Source organism: Oncorhynchus tshawytscha, linkage group LG01, assembly GCF_018296145.1.
Source record: "Oncorhynchus tshawytscha isolate Ot180627B linkage group LG01, Otsh_v2.0, whole genome shotgun sequence".
Taxonomy (NCBI): domain Eukaryota; kingdom Metazoa; phylum Chordata; class Actinopteri; order Salmoniformes; family Salmonidae; genus Oncorhynchus; species Oncorhynchus tshawytscha.
Genome location: NC_056429.1, coordinates 10,330,932 through 10,353,919, shown reverse-complemented (window position 1 = coordinate 10,353,919; position 22,988 = coordinate 10,330,932). Strand labels below are relative to the sequence as shown.

Sequence of the window (22,988 nt, the reverse complement as noted above, 5' to 3'; positions counted from 1 at the left end):
ACTGCACTGTAGCGTATGACATAGCACAGAATAAACCAATATTGATCACTATAGATATAGATCAATATAGACTACAAATCGAGATATAGCTGATTATCAGATATAAGTCCTTCAGCTATTTATTAATGGGCTGAGGTTTGACAGACACTGTGCAGTGCATGACTGCTTCAGTATTCTGTGTTACAGTACAACTGAGAGGGAGCATGGCGGTATGAAACAAGACAACAGTTCTACTCCAGCAGGGGAATGTCAATTATTTACTACATATTAGTTAACAAAATGTTCTCTGAAAGCCAACCCTCTTTGAAGGCTGGTTCAACACTGACAAAATCTCCATTATAACCTCTGGCAATAGTGATAAAAAAAGAATCCTATTAAATGTACTTAAGTATAACAAGCAGTGTAAAACAGTGAAGGAGAGAGCCCTTATGTGCAAGAACCGTCCAGCAATATTCATTAAGCCTCTGACTCTTTTACACCAGTCTAAAGAGCTCTTTATCTGGCCTGTGATCTGGCCTGTGATCTGGCCTGTGATCTGGCCTGTGATCTGGCCTGAGAACTGAATGATAAAGGATGAACAGGAATACGTGTGAAATGTTTCAACAAAACCTGCTTCCTTATATAGTGGGATCTCCTTACGGTGAGAAGACTGGTTCAGATTGCTGTCTTTTTGTCCCATGGATATAAACCTCTCATTAAGTTCTCAGACACACTTATGCACTGGGAAAAAATTACTTCACAGAGTGTAGCCCATGTTTGTGGGAAATATATTATTTACATTTTAGGTTCACATTCAAACACATTCTCAGAAATATAACTATTGTACAAAGACAACCATACAAACACTTATTTAAATATACCTACCAGGCATGCAACTAGTACAGAGTCACTGTTGTTCCGCTCCGCTGGTGAGCGACACAGTTCGATTAGTCGAGGGACAGCTGGAGAAATGGAAGACCATGGTCAGTTTAGAAATTGTGTTGTCGATTGACCTACACAAAGTTCCTATCACAGGAGGCTGCTGAGAGGAGGACGGCTCATAACAATGTCTGGAATGGAGTCAATGGAATGGTACCAAACACATGGAAACCATGTATTTGGTTGAGTTCGATTACCATTCCATTAACTCCATTAAAGCCAATACTATGAGCCTGCTTCCCCAATTAATGTGCCACCAACCTCCTGTAGTTCCTATAACTACTGTGATTACGAGAGTAAAAAAGGGTTGAAAAGTATGGGGACTGGTTTGACCTGAGAGGGCCTCTACCTTGCAGCTGGATGGCTGTTTGGGCTATGTCCGGGTCTCTGCTCAGTCGGGCCAGTGTGACAGCGGCTTTCTGCTGGACCCTCTCGCACGCAGCGCCCTCCGATGGACTAGAGGAGGACGGCTTCTCACCCAGCAGCTGGAGCAGTCTCTCAACACCTAGCAGACACAACACACAACACAGACAGACAGAGGATGTAGACACATCACACAGACAGACAGAGGATGTAGACACACAACACACAGACAGGCAGAGGATGTAGACACATCACAAACAGACAGACAGAGGAAATAGACACATCACGCACAGGCAGACAGAGGAAATAGACACATCACACAGACAGAGGAAGTAGACACACCACACACAGACAGACAGAGGATGTAGACAGCAACACAGAGACAGACAGAGGAAGTAGACACAACACACAGACAGACAGAGGATGTAGACAACAACACAAAGACAGACAGAGGAAGTAGACACAACACACAGACAGACAGAGGAAGTAGACACAACACACACACAGACAGAGGACGTGGACACATCACACACAGACAGAGGATGTAGACAACAACACAAAGACAGACAGAGGAAGTAGACACAACACACAGACAGACAGAGGAAGTAGACACATCACACAGACAGACAGAGGAAGTAGACACATCACACACAGACAGACAGAGGAAGTAGACACAACACACAGACAGACAGAGGAAGTAGACACATCACACACAGACAGACAGAGGAAGTAGACACAACACACAGACAGACAGAGGAAGTAGACTCAACACACACAGACAGATGTAGACAACAACACACAGACAGACAGAGGAAGTAGACACATCACACACAGACAGACAGAGGAAGTAGACACATCACACACAGACAGACAGAGGAAGTAGACACAACACACAGACAGACAGACAGACAGAGGATGTAGACAACAACACACAGACAGACAGAGGAAGTAGACACATCACACACAGACAGACAGAGGAAGTAGACACATCACACACAGACAGACAGAGGAAGTAGACACAACACACAGACAGACAGAGGAAGAAGACGTATCACACACAGACAGACACAGACAGACAGACAGACAGAGGAAGTAGACACATCACACACAGACAGACAGAGGAAGTAGACACAACACACAGACAGACAGAGGAAGTAGACACACACACAGACAGACAACAACACACAGACAGACAGAGGAAGTAGACACATCACACACAGACAGACAGAGGAAGTAGACACATCACACACAGACAGACAGAGGAAGTAGACACAACACACAGACAGACAGAGGAAGTAGACTCAACACACACAGACAGAGGATGTAGACAACAACACACAGACAGACAGAGGAAGTAGACACATCACACACAGACAGACAGAGGAAGTAGACACATCACACACAGACAGACAGAGGAAGTAGACACAACACACAGACAGACAGAGGAAGAAGACGTATCACACACAGACAGAGGACGTAGACACAGCACACAGACAAACAGAGGACAAGAGAAACAGGAGAAAAAGACAAATCTAACATGGAGTCAAGGGCTTTAATACACAACATCAACAAGAAAGAGTCCGGGGACAGAGACTAAGAGGGTTGAGGAAGCAGGCAACATGGCAGAAATGTGGGTTTACGTTGTCATCTTGAGGATTTTAAGAGAATTGCAATAAAAAAGAAATATCTGATTGTCATCTCTCTGTTAACTCCCTCCTTTGATATTAATCAATGTCTCTGTCATGACCAGCGAATACATGTGTGGAGATATTTAACATGATGTTAGTCTCATTCACATACATCAAATACTGGTAAAAACAGGTTTTAACGTACCTTTCTCTTGCAGGATTTCAGGTGCAGACTGCTCCAAAACAGAGAGGTTTGCCAAGATGGTAACCACCTAAACGGACCACAGTCAACAGGGCATACCGGAGATTTGACAACACTCAACCCATTTTAGCATGCCTCCTTGTAAAATATGACAGTGCTGGGCATGAATTACTCAAATTCTACAGTACTTTGACTTATGGTAAATCTGTTCTTATGGGATGCCCTCTTAGGAAATTAGGAAGATATGGCAGGTGTGTACACATGAAGGTGTTTACAGTGGGGCAAAAAAGTATTTAGTCAGCCACCAATTGTGCAAGTTCTCCGACAAGATGAGAGGCCTGTAATTTTCATCATAGGTACACTTCAACTATGACAGACAAAATGAGAAAAAAAAATCCAGAAATCACATTGTAGGATTTTTAATGAATTTATTTGCAAATTATGGTGGAAAATAAGTATTTGGTCACCTACAAACAAGCAAGATTTATTTCTCTCACAGACCTGTAACTTCTTCTTAAGAGGCTCCTCTGTCCTCCACTCGTTACCTGTATTAATGGCACCTGTTTGATCTTGTTATCAGTATAAAAGACACCTGTCCACAACCTCAAACAGTCACACTCCAAACTCCACTATGGCCGAGACCAAAGAGCTGTCAAAGGACACCAGAAACAAAATTGTAGAACTGCACCAGGCTGGGAAGACTGAATCTGCAATAGCTTGGTTTGAAGAAATCAACTGTGGGAGCAATTATTAGGAAATGGAAGACATACACGACCACTGATAATCTCCCTCGATCTGGGGCTCCACGCAAGATCTCACCCCGCGGGGTCAAAATTATCACAAGAACGGTGAGCAAAAATCCCAGATCCACACGGAGGGACCTCGTAAATGACCTGCATTGAGCTGGGACCAAAGTAACAAAGCCTACCATCAGTAACACACTACGCCGCCAGGGACTCAAATACTGCAGTGCCAGACGTGTCACCCTGCTTAAGCCAGTACATGTCCAGGCCCGTCTGAAGTTTGCTAGAGAGCATTTGGATGATCCAGAAGAAGACTGGGAGAATGTCATATGGTCAGATGAAACCAAAATATAACTTTTTGGTAAAAACTCAACTCGTCGTGTTTGGAGGACAAAGAATGCTGAGTAGCATCCAAAGAACACCATACCTACTGTGAAGCATGGGGATGGAAACATCATGCTTTGGGGCTGTTTTTCTGATCCGTGTAAAGGAAAGAATGAATGGGGCCATGTATGTATTTGAGTGAAAACCTCCTTCCATCAGCAAGGGCATTGAAGATGAAAAACGGCTGGGTCTTTCAGCATGGCAATGATCCCAAACACACCGCCCGGGCACTGCTCTAGAGGAGATCTTTATGGAGGAAGGGGCCAAAATGCCAGCAACAGTGTGTGAAAACCTTGTGAAGACTTACAGAAAACGTTTGACCTCTGTCATTGCCAACAAAGGGTATATAACAAAGTATTGAGATAAACTTTTGTTATTGACCAAATACTTATTTTCCACCATAATTTGCAAATAAATTCATTAAAAATCCTACAATGTGATTTTCTGGGATTTTCTTTCTCATTTTGTCTGTCATAGTTGAAGTGTACCTATGATGAAAATTACAGGCCTCTCTCATCTTTTTAAGTTGGATAACTTGCACAATTGGTGGATGACTAAATACTTTTTTGCCCCACTGTACATATGTGACAGGGTAGGTCCCCTCCCTCTCCCGAGCGCAGCATTTTAACCAATCACTCTACTGAAACCATGGTCTTGGTTGAGCAATAATCTACATATAGATCAGCATGTCCTCTACCTGGTCTTTAGAGTAGGGAGTATCAACTCTCTGGCGGTCTTTGCATGCCTGTAGGAGGATGTGGATGGCGTTGAGCTGGAGGAGGATCTCACAGGCCATGCTGTCGAAGAATGTGATGTTGGCAAGGGCAGCAGATGCAAGGAGGAAGACCTCACCACAGGAGGCACTCCCACACAACTCTGGAGGAAACACACAAACTTTCATCTTCAAAAATCACCTTGACCTCATGGACCTTACATTCATAGCTCCACCTTTGAATTTGAGTGGTTACATTTTCTGCATCCCCATCCCAAAACTAAGTGAAGGAGCTGCCCGTTCTCTTGTTTTTCCTTTAAAGTGTTTCAGAATGAACAGACTGATCTAGCCACATCAAAGCCCTGCAGTACAGCATCCATGCACTCACTAATGAGAGCGGTGACAATGTCCTCCATGCTCTCCAGGAAGCTGCCCAGGTGCTGGGTGGAGGTGTGGTGGGGTGAGGTGATCTGGGCCACCACTGCCGCTGCCTCTGCCCTCGCAGACTCAGCTCTGTTCTCATCGGTCAGGATGTCCGCCAAGCACAGGATCCCATCCACCTATAAGACGGGTGATGCATATGCATAGCAGACAATGACAAGCACATTCTGTTATGTCGAATCCTCTAATACTAAACATAAAGATGATACGCAAGGCAGTTAACCCACTGTTCTCCGGGAGCCGAAGACGTGGATGTCGATTAAGGCAACCCCCTGCACCTCTCTGATTCAGAGGGGTTGGGCTAAATGCGGAAGACGCATTCAGTTGAATGCATTCAGTTGTACAACTGATTAGGTATCCCCTTTTCCCTTTCCTCTCCACCAGGCTACGCACACCATCGCACACACACACACACACACACACACACGCACACCATCACACACACACACACAGACACACACACCATCACACACACACACACACACAGACACGCAGTACAGTACAACACACACAAGTCCATTTGGAATTCATTGAAGAAGTCCCACATATGATAACCACATATGATGTAACAAGCCCCGAGCATCTCATTGGATTGATAGCTGCCTTTGATTCATCTAAGAATCCCCATATAGTAGGCTCTATTTTCAGGCGGTCCAGACAGGTAGTTAAGTGTCCTGGGTTGTGTCCAGCTTATCCCTGGTTAAGTGTCCGGGGTCCACCCTGGTTAAGTGTCCGGTGCCAACCCGGTTGAGACTTAGCAGCCCTGCCCATAAAGCAATCACGATTAATCGACACCACTCCAATGTTACGGCCATCTCCCTCTGGGGCTGAGGGATCACAGGGCTCACAGATCTCGCCTGCCATTTCCCACATGTGCACATCAGGTTTGGGGGAATGTGATTCACGTATCTCTCAAAATTGTCACCTCATTGGTGCAGACCTAATGTCGTTGTCTCCTAATATAGTTAAGTGAAACAGGAGTATTCCAATAAAATCTGATTCAATAACGGTAGAAAAAGCGTTGGGCTTGGCGATTTTATAAATAGTCACAATGGGAAAAAAAGTGTGGATGTTGGAGAAGTGTGATGGTGTGATGGTCGAGAAGTGTCTGTGTGTGTGTGTGTGTGTGTGTATGAGTGAGAGTGAGAGTGAGAGTGAGAGTGAGTGTGAGTGTGAGTGAGAGTGAGAGTGAGAGTGTGAGTGTGAGTGAGAGAGAGTAAGAGTGTGAGTGTGAGTGTGAGTGTGAGTGAGAGAGAGTGAGAGTGTAAGTGAGAGAGAGTGAGAGTGTGTGAGAGTGTGTGAGAGAGAAAGATGTCTATACAGTGAACTTTTTCATCCAGGTTTGGAAATATAATATATTTATCCACATGGTGGCAATGTTGCGTAGACTAAATTCTGGTGCACTTCCCACTACCATAACAAACAGTACCTTAGAGACCTTGCATCTTAGAACAGTAGTGCCGGTGACCCGGCAAATATACTGTGAATAAAACTAAACCTTTTATTAATATGAGCAATTTTTTTTACCTCAAAACAGATAACCTGTCTAACCCTACCTTTTGAAGGATTTGACGGTCAAGTCTGTAATGGAAGCGACCAGTGTTAAAATACAGGGCACCCAAACAGAAAAACATTGCAATAATTGGCACTTTTAGCTTTTTTGTCTCTCTGTGAAAACGCCTACAAAAAACTTTCAACGTGAGTAGAATTGTTTCGAGTGAGCTCATACAAAGTATCCATCCTAGACACACCTGTCAGAGACATTTCCTGTAGAACATCACTATGAGCTTGATGATAGGACAAATCGACGCGGAACAATCCCCTCTTCCGCCCACCTCTCCCATCCCTCTTCCCGAAATGCTGCACTGAGATGAACTTCTCATTCATATCTTGCCCCCGGTCTACTCCGGATGTCTTCCAAAATGTATTACTAATCGTGTGGAAGAAGACACTTACTTGGCTCGACTACTTGTGCCTTTTAGAGTGCAGTAGACACGACCACGGAGGTTCAACTTAATCCTGATCTTACTGTTTTAACCACAAGCCCCAACAGAAGTAAGTAAACAAGCTGTTTCCCACCAATTATTATTATATTTTGTGTTTACCTTTATTTAAATAGGCAAGTCAGTTAAGAAAAAAGTCTTATTTTCAATGACGGCCTAGGAACAGTGGGTAAACTGCCTTGTCCAGGGGCAGAATGACTGATTTTTACCTTGTCAGCTCGAGGATTTAATCTTGCAGCCTTTCGGTTACTAGTCCAACGCTCTAACCACTAGGCTACCTGCCACAATGAAACACAAGGAGTGAATCCTTCCCTTTCCTCCATCACTCGACAGGTGTGGTTGTCGTGGCTGAGCGATGGCTCATGGTCGGTTTGTGGCATCCACTTCAGCGACAGTTCCCCCTTCCTGGAGGATCTAATCTGGGGCCGATTGTCATTGCTATGCTGTCTAGCGTATCTACACCTGACTGACTCCGTTCTCCAAGCTGCTCTTTGAGCAGACACAGATGCCGGTGTGGCATCATTAATCAGTGAATGGGGTTGTACTTGACTTTCATGGGTGGAGATGCTTTGTGGTTTTTGTTTGTTCTCAAAAGAAGAAAGAAAAACACACATAAAGATTCTGATTCTATCGGCCTACTGAAGCACAAGACTGTTTCTATCGGCCTACTGAAGCACAAGACTCTGTTTCTATCGGCCTACTGAAGCACAAGACTCTGTTTCTATCGGCCTACTGAAGCACAAGACTCTGTTTATATCGGCCTACTGAAGCACAAGACTCTGTTTCTATCGGCCTACTGAAGCACAAGACTCTGTTTCTATCGGCCTACTGAAGCACAAGACTCTGTTTCTATCGGCCTACTGAAACACAAGACTCTGTTTCTATCGGCCTACTGAAGCACAAGACTCTGTTTATATCAGCCTACTGAAGCACAAGACTGTTTAAAAACACCTACTGAAGCACAAGACTGTTTACATAGACCTACTGAAGCACAAGACTGTTTAAAAATGCCTATTGAAGCACAATACTCTGTTTATATCCCCCTACTGAAGCACAAGACTGTTTCTATCGGCCTACTGAAGCAAAAGACTCTGTTTCTATCGGCCTACTGAAGCACAAGACTGTTTAAAAACACCTACTGAAGCACAATACTCTGTTTATATCCCCCTACTGAAGCACAAGACTGTTTCTATCGGCCTACTGAAGCACAAGACTCTGTTTAAATAGGCCTACTGAAGCACAAGGCTGTTTATATCGGCCTACTGAAGCACAATACTCTGTTTATATCGTCCTACTAAAGGACAATACTTTGAATATATATGCCTACTGAAACACAATACTCTGTTTATATCCCCCTACTGAAGTACAAGATTCTGTTTATATAGGCCTACATAAGCAAAAGAATCTGTTTATATAGTCCTACTGAAGCACAATACTCTGTTTATATCCCCCTACTTAATCACAAGACTATGTTTATATAGGTCTACTGAAACACAAGACTCTGTTTAAATAGGCCTACTGAAGCACAAGGCTGTTTATATCGGCCTACTGAAGCACAATACTCTGTTTATATCGTCCTACTAAAGGACAATACTTAGAATATATATGCCTACTGAAACACAATACTCTGTTTATATCCCCCTACTGAAGCACAAGGCTGTTTATATAGGCCTACTGAAGCACAAGACTCTGTTTATATCCCCCTACTGAAGCACAATACTCTGTTTATATCCCCCTACTGAAGCACAATACTCTGTTTATATCCCCCTACTGAAGAACAAGACTCTGTTTATATCCCCCTACTGAAGCACAAGGCTGTTTATATAGGCCTACTGAAGCACAATACTCTGTTTATATCCCCCTACTGAAGAACATGACTCTGTTTATATCCCCCTACTGAAGCACAAGGCTGTTTATATTGGCCTACTGAAGCACAAGACTCTGTTTATATCCCCCTACTGAAGCACAATACTCTTTATATCCCCCTACTGAAGCACAATACTCTGTTTATATCCCCCTACTGAAGAACAAGACTCTGTTTATATCCCCTACTGAAGCACAATACTCTGTTTATATCCCCCTACTGAAGCACAATACTCTGTTTTATATCCCCTACTGAAGCACAAGACTCTGTTTATATCCCCTACTGAAGAACAAGACTCTGTTTATATCCCCCTACTGAAGCACAATACTCTTTATATCCCTCTACTGAAGCACAATACTCTGTTTATATCCCCCTACTGAAGAACAAGACTCTGTTTATATCCCCCTACTGAAGCACAATACTCTGTTTATATCCCCCTACTGAAGCACAATACTCTGTTTATATCCCCCTACTGAAGAACAAGGCTGTTTATATAGGCCTACTGAAGCACAATACTCTGTTTATATCCCCCTACTGAAGCACAATACTCTTTATATCCCCCTACTGAAGCACAATACTCTGTTTATATCCCCCTACTGAAGAACAAGACTCTGTTTATATCCCCCTACTGAAGCACAATACTCTTTATATCCCCTACTGAAGCACAATACTCTGTTTATATCCCCTACTGAAGAACAAGACTCTGTTTATATCCCCCTACTGAAGCACAATACTCTTTATATCCCCCTACTGAAGCACAATACTCTGTTTATATCCCCCTACTGATGAACAAGACTCTGTTTATATCCCCCTACTGAAGCACAATACTCTTTATATCCCCCTACTGAAGCACAATACTCTGTTTATATCCCCCTACTGAAGCACAATACTCTGTTTATATCCCCCTACTGAAGCACAATACTCTTTATATCCCCCTACTGAAGCACAATACTCTGTTTATATCCCCCTACTGAAGCACAATACTCTTTATATCCCCCTACTGAAGCACAATACTCTGTTTATATCCCCCTACTGAAGAACAAGACTCTGTTTATGTAGGCCCACTGAAGCACAAGGCTGTTTAAATAGGTTTACTGAAACACAAGACTCTGTTTATATAGGCCTACTGAAGCACAAGACTATTGGTATACATTATATAGGCCTACTGAAGCACAAGACTATTGGTATACATTATATAGGCCTACTGAAGCACAAGACTTTACTACTGAAGCACAAGACTATCAGTATACATTATATAGGCCTACTGAAGCACAAGACTTTACTACTGAAGCGCAAGACTATCAGTATACATATCCCAAAAGAAAGAAATTATCTCACTCCAATACAATTTAATAGAAAGTTAGCAAAAATAGAGAAGATCGTGCTACCATGGAAAATAAAATACCTGTCTATTTGTGGAAAAATCACCCAGATTAACTCTTTAGTCATATCCCAGTTTACCTATTTGCTTTCGGTTTTGCCTACACCTGTTTTTTAAAGTTATATCAGCAAAAAATATTACATTTTATTTGGAACGGCGAGCCAGACAAAATTAAAAGGGCCTACTTATATAATGAATATGAATTTGAAGGGTATAAATTATTAAATAATAAAACATTAGACCTCTCACTATAGGCGTCAGTCATACAAAAGTTTTACTTAAATCCAAACTGGATCACTAGCAAATTAGTAAGAATGTCTCACCCCATGTTGATGAATGGCCTTATGCCATTTATTCAGACTACAATCGCTCACTTTCGGTTATTTGAGACAGCAGGGGTTCTAACTTTAGGTCGTGTTGTGTTGTCTCTCTTGTTGTGATGTGTGTTTTGTCCTATATTTACATTTATTTTATTTTTGTATTCCCAGTCCTTTTGCCTGTTGTGTTGTCTCTCTTGTTGTGATGTGTGTTTTGTCCTATATTTATATTGTATTTATTTTTTATCCCAGGCCCTCGTCCCCACACGAGTCCTTTTGCCTTTTGGTAGGCTGTTATTATTCAACTGACTTGCCTAGTAGAACTGTAACGGTTTTCTAGGTGTGAATGAGAGTCGGACCAAAATGCGGCGTGGAGATTGCGATCCATGTTTAATGAACAAACGTAAAACACGAATCAATATTCAACACTACAAAAACAAAGAACGTAACGAAAACCGAAACAGCCTACACTAGTGTAAACTAACACAGATACAGGAACAAGGACACTAAGGACAATCACCCACAAAACCCAACACAAAACAGGCTACCTAAATATGGTTCCCAATCAGAGACAATGACTAACACCTGCCTCTGATTGAGAACCATATCAGGCCAAACATAGAAATAGACAAACCAGACACACAACACAGAATGCCCACCCAGCTCACGTCCTGACCAACACTAAAACAAGGAAAACACATACGAACGATGGTCAGAACGTGACAAGAACCCAGTTCCAACATTTGAAAATAAAAATTGATTTTATCAAACAAAATGATGCAACCTTTTATCTCTGGGACTCTTAGGATAACAAATCAGAGCAAGATTTCTGAATGTAAGTACATTATTTACCTTCAAAGGTGAATGTATCAAACCAGTTGCAGTGTTTTGTTGTTGTGTACTCTCCTCAAACAATAGCATGGTATTCTTTCACTGTAAAGCTACTGTAAATTGGACAGTGCAGTTAGATTAACAAGAATTTAAGCTTTCTGCCCAGAAATGTCTATGTCCTGGAAATGTGGCTGATACTTACGGTGTCATTCTAGTCACGTTAGCAACAACCGTCCCGGTTTAGGGATACTGATCCCGTAGAGGTCGAAGAAAATTGTGATAAATATAAATTTATACCAGTTTCATTTAAGGACAAAAAAAATGACAGCTTTGCCATAGAGATTGCAAAATAATTGGGTAGAGATCTTTGATGTACCGATTCCATGGCACATGGTTTACGAATTGACATGCAATACAACACCAGATTCAAAAATGTAAATGACTACAAAATTCTTGCTACCAATATAATTTTAGATATATATGTGGATACAACCTTCCCAGCTCTGCATATTTTGTCGCGAGGTCATTAGATCATTTATTTTGGTACTGTCCATATGTAGCTAATTTTTGGTCACATGTCCAGGAATGGCTGAAGAATTGCAACATTTACTTGGAGCTAACACTACAGATGGCACTACTGGGTGACTTGAAAAGGCATAGTCAATCGATCAATAATATAATAATACATTTAGAAAAACATTTTATCTTTCATTTACAATCTGTAGAAACTATGAGAGTAGAAATGTTCAGATCTTTTGTGGAGCATCACAGCACAGTTGAAAAACATATGGCAAATAGAAATCTAATCTGGATGGTGTTAACTTCTTCTGCGGGACAGTTGATGCAATTAGCATGAGGTTGTAAATAACAAGAACATTTCCCAGGACATAGATAAATCTGAAATTGTCAAAAAACTTAAATTATTGTTAATCTAACTGCACTGTACAATTTAGAGTAGCTATTACAGTGAAAGAATACCATGCTATTGTTTGATAAAAGTGCCCAGTTTTGAACATGAAAAGTTATTAATAAACAAATTAGGCACATTTGGGCTGTCTTGATACAACATTTTGAGCAATGGTTCATTGGAGTCTAAAACTTTGCACATACACTGCTGCCATCTAGTGGCCAAAATATAAATTGCACCTGGGCTGGCATAATACATGATAGCTTTTCTCTTGCAATTCAAAGCTGATGGTACAAAACAAATACAAAAAAAGGTCGTTTTTTTCTTTGTATTATCTTTTTACCAGATCTGATGTGTTGATTTCTCCTACATTCCTTTAACATTTACAGAAACATCAAAGTGTTTCCTTTCAAATGGCACCAAGAATATACATATCCTTGCTTCAGGGCCTGAGCTACAGGCAGTTAGATTTGGGTGTCATTTTAGGTGAAAAAAAAAACAGGGGCCAATCCTTTAGTTAAGAGATAGATGGGAGGGGTTGAATGGAGCTGAAGGGTGGGACTGATAACAACAAAATAACAAATGTAAAATATACTGTGCCTGTAAAATGTATATAACAGGGATCATCAGCTTGATTCAGCTCAATTTTTTTCTTGAGTGACGGTCGGGGCCGGAACATAATTAAGCAATAAGGCCTGAGGTGGTGTGGTATATGGCCAATATACCATGGCTAAGGGCTGTTCTTAAGCACGACGCAATACGAAGTGCCTGGATACAGCCCTTAGCCGTGGTATATTGGCCATATATCACAAACCCCAGAGGTGCCTTATTGCTATTATAAACTGGCTATCAATGTAATTAGAGCAGTAGAAATGAATGTTTTGTCATAACCATGGTATACGGACTGATATACCATGGCTGTCAGCCGATCAGCATTCAGGGCTCGAACCACGCAGTTTAGAATTACAAATAATCTTTAGACTGCATATTGACTACAAGAAGCCCAAACAGATATAACGTTTTATTAAAACAGAATAAATCCAATGCTTGCTTACATTTGTATATGATCACATGTCTCTCTATTGTGTGTGGTAATACTTGGGAACAGATTTACAAAATTAAAATCACTTGGAGCTGATTTACTGGTGTTTTTAAAGTCTTTTATGTCCAACAAGGAAAATAAAATAAAAAAATAAAATAAGCGTCCCGGAGTCGGAATGTCTACACTGTATTTCTGATCAATTTGATGTTATTTTAATGAACAAATAAATTAGCTTTTCTTTCAAAAACAAGGACATTTCGAAGTGACCCCAAACATTGAATGGTAGTGTATGTATGTATGTATGTATGTATGTATGTATGTATGTATGTATGTATGTATGTATGTATGTATGTATGTATGTATGTATGTATGTATGTATGTATGTATGTATGTATGTATGTATGTATGTATGTATGTATGTATGTATGTATGTATGCATGTATGTTTCGACTGTTCTACCTGCGGCTATGGAACCCTGACCTGTTCACCGGACGTGCTACCTGTCCCAGACCTGCTGTTTTCAACTCTCTAGAGACAGCAGGAGCGGTAGAGATACTCTTAATGATCGGCTATGAAAAGCCAACTGACATTTATTCCTGAGGTGCTGACTTGTTACAAACTTGACAACCACTGTGATTATTATTATTAGACCATGCTGGTCATTTATGAACATTTGAACATCTTTGCCATGTTCTGTTATAATCTCCACCCGGCACAGCCAGAAGAGGACTGGCCACCCCTCATAGCCTGGTTCCTCTCTAGGTTTCTTCCTAGGTTTTGGGCCTTTCTATGGAGTTTTTCCTAGCCACCGTGCTTCTACACCTGCATTGCTTGTTGTTTGGGGTTTTATGCTGGGTTTCTGTACAGCACTTTGAGAGATCAGCTGATGTAAGAAGGGCTTTATAAATACATTTGATTTGATTTGATGTATATAAATACATATATTTACCCCAAAAATATATGTGGGATTGGAAATGATGCAGACAATTACATTGACGGAAGCTACAGTCTACAGTGCCTTGCGAAAGTATTCGGCCCCCTTGAACTTTGCGACCTTTTGCCACATTTCAGGCTTCCAACATAAAGATATAAAACTGTATTTTTTTGTGAAGAATCAACAACAAGTGGGACACAATCATGAAGTGGAACGACATTTATTGGATATTTCAAACTTTTTTAACAAATCAAAAACTGAAAAATTGGGCATGCAAAATTATTCAGCCCCTTTACTTTCAGTGCAGCAAACTCTCTCCAGAAGTTCAGTGAGGATCTCTGAATGATCCAATGTTGACCTAAATGACTAATGATGATAAATACAATCCACCTGTGTGTAATCAAGTCTCCGTATAAATGCACCTGCACTGTGATAGTCTCAGAGGTCCGTTAAAAGCGCAGAGAGCATCATGAAGAACAAGGAACACACCAGGCAGGTCCGAGATACTGTTGTGAAGACGTTTAAAGCCGGATTTCCCAAGCTTTAAACATCCCAAGGAGCACTGTGCAAGCGATAATATTGAAATGGAAGGAGTATCAGACCACTGCAAATCTACCAAGACCTGGCCGTCCCTCTAAACTTTCAGCTCATACAAGGAGAAGACTGATCAGAGATGCAGCCAACAGACCCATGATCACTCTGGATGAACTGCAGAGATCTACAGCTGAGGTGGGAGACTCTGTCCATAGGACAACAATCAGTCGTATATTGGACAAATCTGGCCTTTATGGAAGAGTGGCAAGAAGAAAGCCATTTCTTAAAGATATCCATAAAAAGTGTTGTTTAAAGTTGCCACAAGCCACCTGGGAGACACACCAAACATGTGGAAGAAGGTGCTCTGGTCAGATGAAACCAAAATTGAACTTTTTGGCAACAATGCAAAACGTTATGTTTGGCGTAAAAGCAACACAGCTCATCACCCTGACCACACCATCCCCACTGTCAAACATGGTGGTGGCAGCATCATGGTTTGGGCCTGCTTTTCTTCAGCAGGGACAGGGAAGATGGTTAAAATTGATGGGAAGATGGATGGAGCCAAATACAGGACCATTCTGGAAGAAAACCTGATGGAGTCTGCAAAAGACCTGAGACTGGGACGGAGATTTGTCTTCCAACAAGACAATGATCCAAAACATAAAGCAAAATCTACAATGGAATGGTTCAAAAATAAACATATCCAGGTGTTAGAATGGCCAAGTCAAAGTCCAGACCTGAATCCAATCGAGAATCTGTGGAAAGAACTGAAAACTGCTGTTCACAAATGCTCTCCATCCAACCTCACTGAGCTCAAGCTGTTTTGCAAGGAGGAATGGGAAAAAATTTCAGTCTCTCGATGTGCAAAACTGATAGAGACATACCCCAAGCGACTTACAGCTGTAATCGCAGCAAAAGGTGGCGCTACAAAGTATTAACTTAAGGGGGCTGAATAATTTTGCACGCCCAATTTTTCAGTTTTTGATTTGTTAAAAAAGTTTGAAATATCCAATAAATGTCGTTCCACTTCATGATTGTGTCCCACTTGTTGTTGATTCGTCACAAAAAAATACAGTTTTATATCTTTATGTTTGAAGCCTGAAATGTGGCAAAAGGTCGCAAAGTTCAAGGGGGCCGAATACTTTCGCAAGGCACTGTATCTGCAATGTTAAAGCTGATCTACCCCTAAAGAAAATATTTTAAAAATAAATGTAAAAAATGAAAAAGCATTCCACTACTCTGATCGTTAGCATGTTTTCACCTGTGAAATTAAACTTGTGCCCCTGTAAAAATATGCTGTGCGTGTGAGGCCTCCAGCCCCAGTGTAGTAGTTGAGCATTTATACATGCTCACTGGAAGACTAAACATCCCCCACCGAAGCTCTCACTCCAGCAGACCAATGTCTATCTGTCTGTTGGTCTGTCTGTGTTCTGCTGCCTATTAGTAAATACATTTTTGTGTACGGTTGTATGGTTTCATGGTTGTATGGTTGTGTGTGTGTCAGTTTGCATCTGCATGCATATGTTTCTGTGCAAATCTTTTTGTTTGTGTATCAGACACCAGTAGTGTTGGCTAACCACACCTCCACCCAGCACCTGGCAGCTTTCTGGAGAGCATGCTGGACATATGCCACTGTCGTCATCGGTGAAAACCAACCTCTGAATGAGTGTGTGTGCTAGTGTCTATGGGTATAAATGCCGCACTACACTACCTTCTCCAGCTGATTGATGCCCTCCTCCACACAACATATGGAGGCCACCGCCCTCAGGGCGTGTGCGTAAAGGTCGCTGAAGCAGTCCTGCCGGCAGATCTTAAACAGTGCCACCACAGCTCCCTCCTGTGGACAAACAAAACAACAACACCATTAGCATCATCATTCACATTAACATTAGCAGACAATGCTCAGTGCTTAACAAGCTAGCCTGAGCTTATGTTAAATTGATAGTCCCTCAAGCCAAACAGACTGTGCTAGCTCAAACCTTCTAATAGCCAAAAGTGCCCAAAAGACTTGCCAACAATTGACTATCCAACCAGGCCGAATAGTCAAGCCATTAGTGCTCAGTAGGCTTCCAAACCTGACAGGCTAGCCAGTGACTCAAGTTAACACTAAGGTCAATGTCTGCGCCCTCATATTAAAAACTTCCCCCAAACAATCTGTCAGTTTAAGCTAGATATATCAGAGTTTTTGCATTGGATGAGTCTCAATCCAACACATCTGCCTATGTAACTCTTCCACATCTGCCTATGTAACTCTTCCACATCTGCCTATGTAACTCTTCCACATCTGCCTATGTAACTCTTCCACATCTGCCTATGTAACTCATCCACATCTGCAGTGAAAGGTGACAGAGCTTGAGCGGTGTTTGTCAGAACATGTGACATCCAGAAAATCACTCTTCTCACAAATGATTCTGTAGCGTCCAAACGGTTTGGCCTGCAAACTATTATGACCATCACCACGAGCCCGTCCTTCCTAATTAAGGTGCCACCAACTTCCTGTATATCTCTCAGATAGGGGACAGACACTTCAGTACAAACCTTCTTTTTGTGGGGGACTATCTGTTGTTCCATGTAGTGAATATTTTTTTGTATGTGTTTGTTTGGGATAAAAAGCAGTAAGGCCCCAACATTTATTTCAAATATTTTTTTCATCCATTTTTTTTATACTTCAACGGGACTAAAAATTCAAAATCAAATAGAAAAATTAACCTTCGTATGACCTTCTTAAAGCAATTCCGTACAGCTTAATAGTACCCCACCCCTCCACCGGCTTAGACTCTTACGGGTTAATGGCCCAGTGCAGTCAAAAACGAGATATTTCTGTGTTTTATATATATATAAAATTAATATAATAATAATAATAATAATGCTCCAGTGGAAGAGCTGTTTGAAAAAGACTGCCTGAAATTTCAGACTGTTTTGGCAGGGTTGGGTTTTAGCCTTCCTGGTGACATCACCAGGCGATAAATTAGTTAATAGACCAATAAGAAAGAGCATCTCTGCCAATAACATTTAGTTTTCAGTTTTCCCCTCCTCACTCAGGCCATTCCCAAACAGACCTAGCAAAAATTTAGCTTGAGAAATGTATCTTTGCTAAGAAGCTATTTTTGTTTATTTTTGACCATTTTATTTGAAAAAAATCACTGCAAGGTAATTAATTGTTACCCAGAAATGATTTGATAGACATAAAAACGACCTTTAAAGCTACAATAGGTAACTTTTGGGAGACCCGACCAAATTGACGTAGAAATGTAAGTACTATATCTGTCATTGTCATTGAAACCAAGTATAAGCATTGGTAGATCTGTTCTGTGTGCGCTTAAGTTTAGTTTTTGTATCTTTTGTTATCAGTTTTGTACACCAGCTTCAAACAGCTGAAAATACAATATTTTTGTTTGTGGAAAATGTATTTCACAGCGGTTTAGACGGGACAATGATTCTCTACACAAATTACTGTTTGTTGTGTCACATAAACTGACATTAGGCTAACTATTAAAATTTTATCAACCAGGAAAATGTGCAATTTCTGCATAGTGCACCTTTAATAGTGTCTGTTTAATAAACTTGCTCATCATTATTCTCTTGTTTGATATGCTACCTATAATGGTTGTTTATCTGTTTTGAAATGCAGATTAGGGTAAAGGGCAATTCCACCACACATACAGCAAAAAACGTAATTCTTTGCATCTGCACTGTTCTTCAAGTAAATGTGTTTTTGTAAAATGTCCTATGGAAATTGTTAAAGATAGTCTTTGTGCATAGAGTTGTAAGGTTTGATTAACTTAACAATCATAGATTTATGTCTGGCATACATTTTAAAGTGAGAAATCTTAGTCTCAGCATTAATATGTTAATGTGGAATTGCCCCAAACAAACATAAGCAATCCGTAGTATCCACAAGCAGTCATTTCCTCTCGCAAAACCACTTGCTGACAGAATTCTATTCAACATGGAGATTGATAGAATGACCTGCAAGAAAAGGTCCTGTAACTACCGCCATTATTCTAATAAGACCCATTACAGGAGGTGCTGGTACGTCTCATGCACAGATAGGACCATAGCCAAGCCTGGAGTGGCTAATCGTCCTGCCCCATACACCCTAACCGCTCTTCCCTGATCTGCCCACGCAATACAGTCCCTAGAAGACCAAAAGCACCATCCATTTTAGCCAATCCCTGAGCAGTATTCTTCATTACATTTTCCAACCATTCTAAAGAGCGTCACAGCCCCAAAACAAGTTATTATTTTCAATTTCCTGGAGTCCTGTAATGCTTTCATTATTTTTCTGTGACGCAGGTGTTGTTAGCCTTCTCAGGTTAGCTATTTTTATTTAATTTCATTGAACTTTTATTTGACCAGGAAATCCCTTGAAATAAATAATATATGTTTTGACGAGACTGGTAACTGGTACTATTACAGTAAAATAGTGATGACAAAGGTAGGAAGGAGGTTTACCTATGCTTTATATCAAATCACATGTTATTCGTCACACGCTTCGTAAACAACAGGTGTGGACTAACAGTGAAATGTTTACATACGGTCCCTTCCCAACTATGCAGACAGAAAGAAAATAGAACAATATTACAAAAGTAAAACATGTAATATTAAATGTAATAATAGATACACAATATGTAACAATAACTTGGCTTTATACAAGGAGTACCAGTACTGAGTCATGTGCAGGGGTACAAGGTTATTGAGGCACATATGTACATATAACTATGTTATATGCACACATATTTCTCTAAATCGGCCATTCATTTCCTTGCACCCTATGTTTGGAATCATCTCCAAAAGACGATTACATTGGATGCTTTAAAGTCCCTCTGTAAATTCAGACAACTGACAGATGATTTTTATAATAATGGAGTATGTGTTTGTTTTAATTGACTGTGTTTTGTATTTATATGTGTATTTAATGTGTAAATTATCTTTATTTATGTGTATTTATATGTGTATTTAATGTGTAAATTATCTTTATTTATGTGTATTTACTGTGTATTTTGTAAATATTTATTTATGTGTATTTATATGTGTATTTAATGTGTAAATTATCTTTATTTATGTGTATTTATATGTGTATTTAATGTGTAAATTATCTTTATTTATGTGTATTTATATGTGTATTTAATGTGTATATTGTCTTCGTTCATGTGTATACATGCCTGTGGTACATGCTTCTTTTTGATATTGTACAGGGCTCATTTGTAAAAGACACATTAGTCTCAATATGATTTCCCTGTTGAAATAAAGGTAAATAAAATAATTAGATAGTAAACAGTAGCAGCAGTTTATGTGATGAGTTAAAAGAGTTTGTGCAAAAAGGGTCAATGCAGACAGTCCTGGTAGCTATTTGGTTATCTATTTAACTAACTATTTAGCAGTCTTATAGATTGTGGGTAGAAGCTGTTCAGGGTACTTTTGGTTCCAGACTTGGTGCATCGGTACTGCTTTCCGTGCAGTAGCAAGAGAACAGTCTATGACTTGGGTGGCTGGAAACTTTGACAATATTTAGGACCTTCCTCTGAAGCTGCCTGGTATAGAGATCCTGGATGGCAGAGAGTTCGGCCCCATTGAGAGCATCTGGACTGGCTGCATCACCACTTGTTAAGACAACTGCATCCGACCTCAAGGCGCACCACACTGCCAGGTCACTGACCTCCTCCCTATAGACTGTCTCATCGTTGTCGGTGATCAGGCCTAACACTGTTGTGTCATCAGCAAACTTAATGATGGTGTTGGAGTCGTGCTTGTCCACGCAATCGTGGGTGAACATAGAGTACAGGGGACTAAGCACGCACCCCTGAGGGGCCCCCGTGTTGAGAATCAACGTGGCATATGTGTTGTTGCCCACTCTTACCACCTGGGGGAGCGGCCCGTCCGGAAGTAAAGGATCCAGTTGCAGTGGGAGATGTTTAGTCCCAGAGTCTATAGCTTAGTGATGAGCTTTGTGGGCACTATGGTGTTGAACACTGAACTTTAGTCAATGAACAACATAGTCACATAGGTGTTCCTTTTGTCCAGGTGGGAAATGGCAGTATGGAGTGCGATTGCGTCATCTGTGAATCTGTTGGGGCGGTATGCGAATCCAATTGGAATCTAATTACAATCTTGTCTCATTGCTGCAACTCCCCAACAGGCTCGGGAGAGGCGAAGGTAGAGTCATGCGTCTTCCGAAACATGTCCCGCCAAATCGTGCTTCTTAACACCACTTAACCCGGATGCCAGACGCAGCCATGTGTCAGAGGAAACACCGTCCAACTGACGACCGGAGTCAGCTTGCAGGCGCCAGGCCCGCCACAAGGAGTTGCTAGAACGCGATAAGCCAAGTAAAGCCCCCTGGACAAACCCTCCCCTAAAGCTGGGCCAATTGTGTGCCGCCCTGTGGGACTCCCAGTCATGCCCGGTTGTGATACAGCCTGGGATCGAACCCGGATCTGTAGTGACGCCTCAAGCATTTCAATGCAGTGCCTTAGACCTCTGCGCCACTTGGGAGGCCCAGGAATGATTTCTTAACCAACCAGAGATGCTGTATGAGGGAAGGTAGATGGGAGTGATAGATTAAACAGAGGCAGGCAGTCTGTGTGATCAATGCCCATTACTAATGGGAACTGACACTACTGATCTCATCTGGCAACAAGGAAGCTTGCTTTTGTGTGTAATGTGTGTGTGTGTGTGTGTGTGTGTGTGTGTGTGTGTGTGTGTGTGTGTGTGTGTGTGCACTTGTGTTATGTTGATGGGCTGAGTCTCCCACCCGGAAGAGTCTTATCAAGTGAATCCTGGAAGCATCTGGTTGTCTAAAGACCACAGGGACGTAGTGTCTGGCCTGTCCCCTCTTATCTCTTGGAGCATATGACTATGTAGCTGTAGAGACATACTGTATATGTATAGTATGGTAGGTAGGTGGGTGGGTGGTAGGTGGGCAGGACTGATTGCCCAATCCTAAACCGATCCTTAGCTCCTTTACGGTCTGCAAGGAAGCGTGAACAGGGATTTACAGGGGCCCGTGGATCTGTTTGGGATTGGGCCAATGGTTCATGTGGAGGGATGGGGAAGTGGATGGCCAAGAGAGGTGGAACTGTGTGAACATGGGGACTGTAGCAGGGTCATGTTCATTAGGCACCACAGTTGCATGAACAAACAAAAAAAATCAGTTATGTCCCTAATGAACACGGCCCAGAACATCATCCCCTCAGATGACCGTTATCCTACGTATATGCAGACAGAGGGGTGTGTCTGTCTGAGGGGGTGTGTCTGTCTGAGGGGGTGTGTCTCACCTTAGCGATGATTCTGCAGAGCTGCGGGCCATCCTGGGTGAGGGAGAGCAGGTTGCTGATGTCACTGCCTATGTTGTACACACTGTCTGACGACTCAATCTTCCTGATCAGGATCTGGAGAGGACCGGCACACAGACACAAACACACATGAGTGCCATGACAAAACCACGGACATACCATTGAGACATCTCTTTCCCGAAAGGGAAACAGCAAAGTGAAATTTCAGTGAAAGGAGGAAGTTCTGAATTTATACGATATAGAAGATCAATATTAGAACTAATTAATGATACTATTATGGATATTTAAACTGAGCGTAAATGAATGATCTGAATAAGGGTTACATTTTCTATTGAACTCAATATGCAATTCGTTAATACCAATTCATCAGTGGTGGAAAAAATACCCAATTATTATACTTGAGTAAAAGTAAAGATACCTTAATAGAAAATGACTCAAGTAAAAGTGAGTCACCCAGTAAAGTACTACTAATGTAAAAGTCTAAAAGCA

General features: G+C 41.4%; 1 protein-coding gene across 2 annotated transcripts in view; it reads right to left on the bottom strand.

Moving 5' to 3' along the window:
- LOC112258953 (protein inscuteable homolog) overlaps positions 1-22,988 on the bottom strand; it is an 81,408-nt gene that overhangs the window by 954 nt on the left and 57,466 nt on the right. For both annotated transcript variants that reach the window (XM_042329476.1, XM_042329519.1), the window contains exons 6-12: positions 22,482-22,595; positions 16,916-17,041; positions 5,339-5,510; positions 4,936-5,114; positions 3,115-3,181; positions 1,268-1,423; positions 865-941 (exon numbers count right to left, since the gene is read on the bottom strand). In XM_042329476.1, the coding sequence (XP_042185410.1) occupies positions 865-941; positions 1,268-1,423; positions 3,115-3,181; positions 4,936-5,114; positions 5,339-5,510; positions 16,916-17,041; positions 22,482-22,595 (891 nt within the window). The remainder of the gene's footprint in view (positions 1-864; positions 942-1,267; positions 1,424-3,114; positions 3,182-4,935; positions 5,115-5,338; positions 5,511-16,915; positions 17,042-22,481; positions 22,596-22,988) is intronic.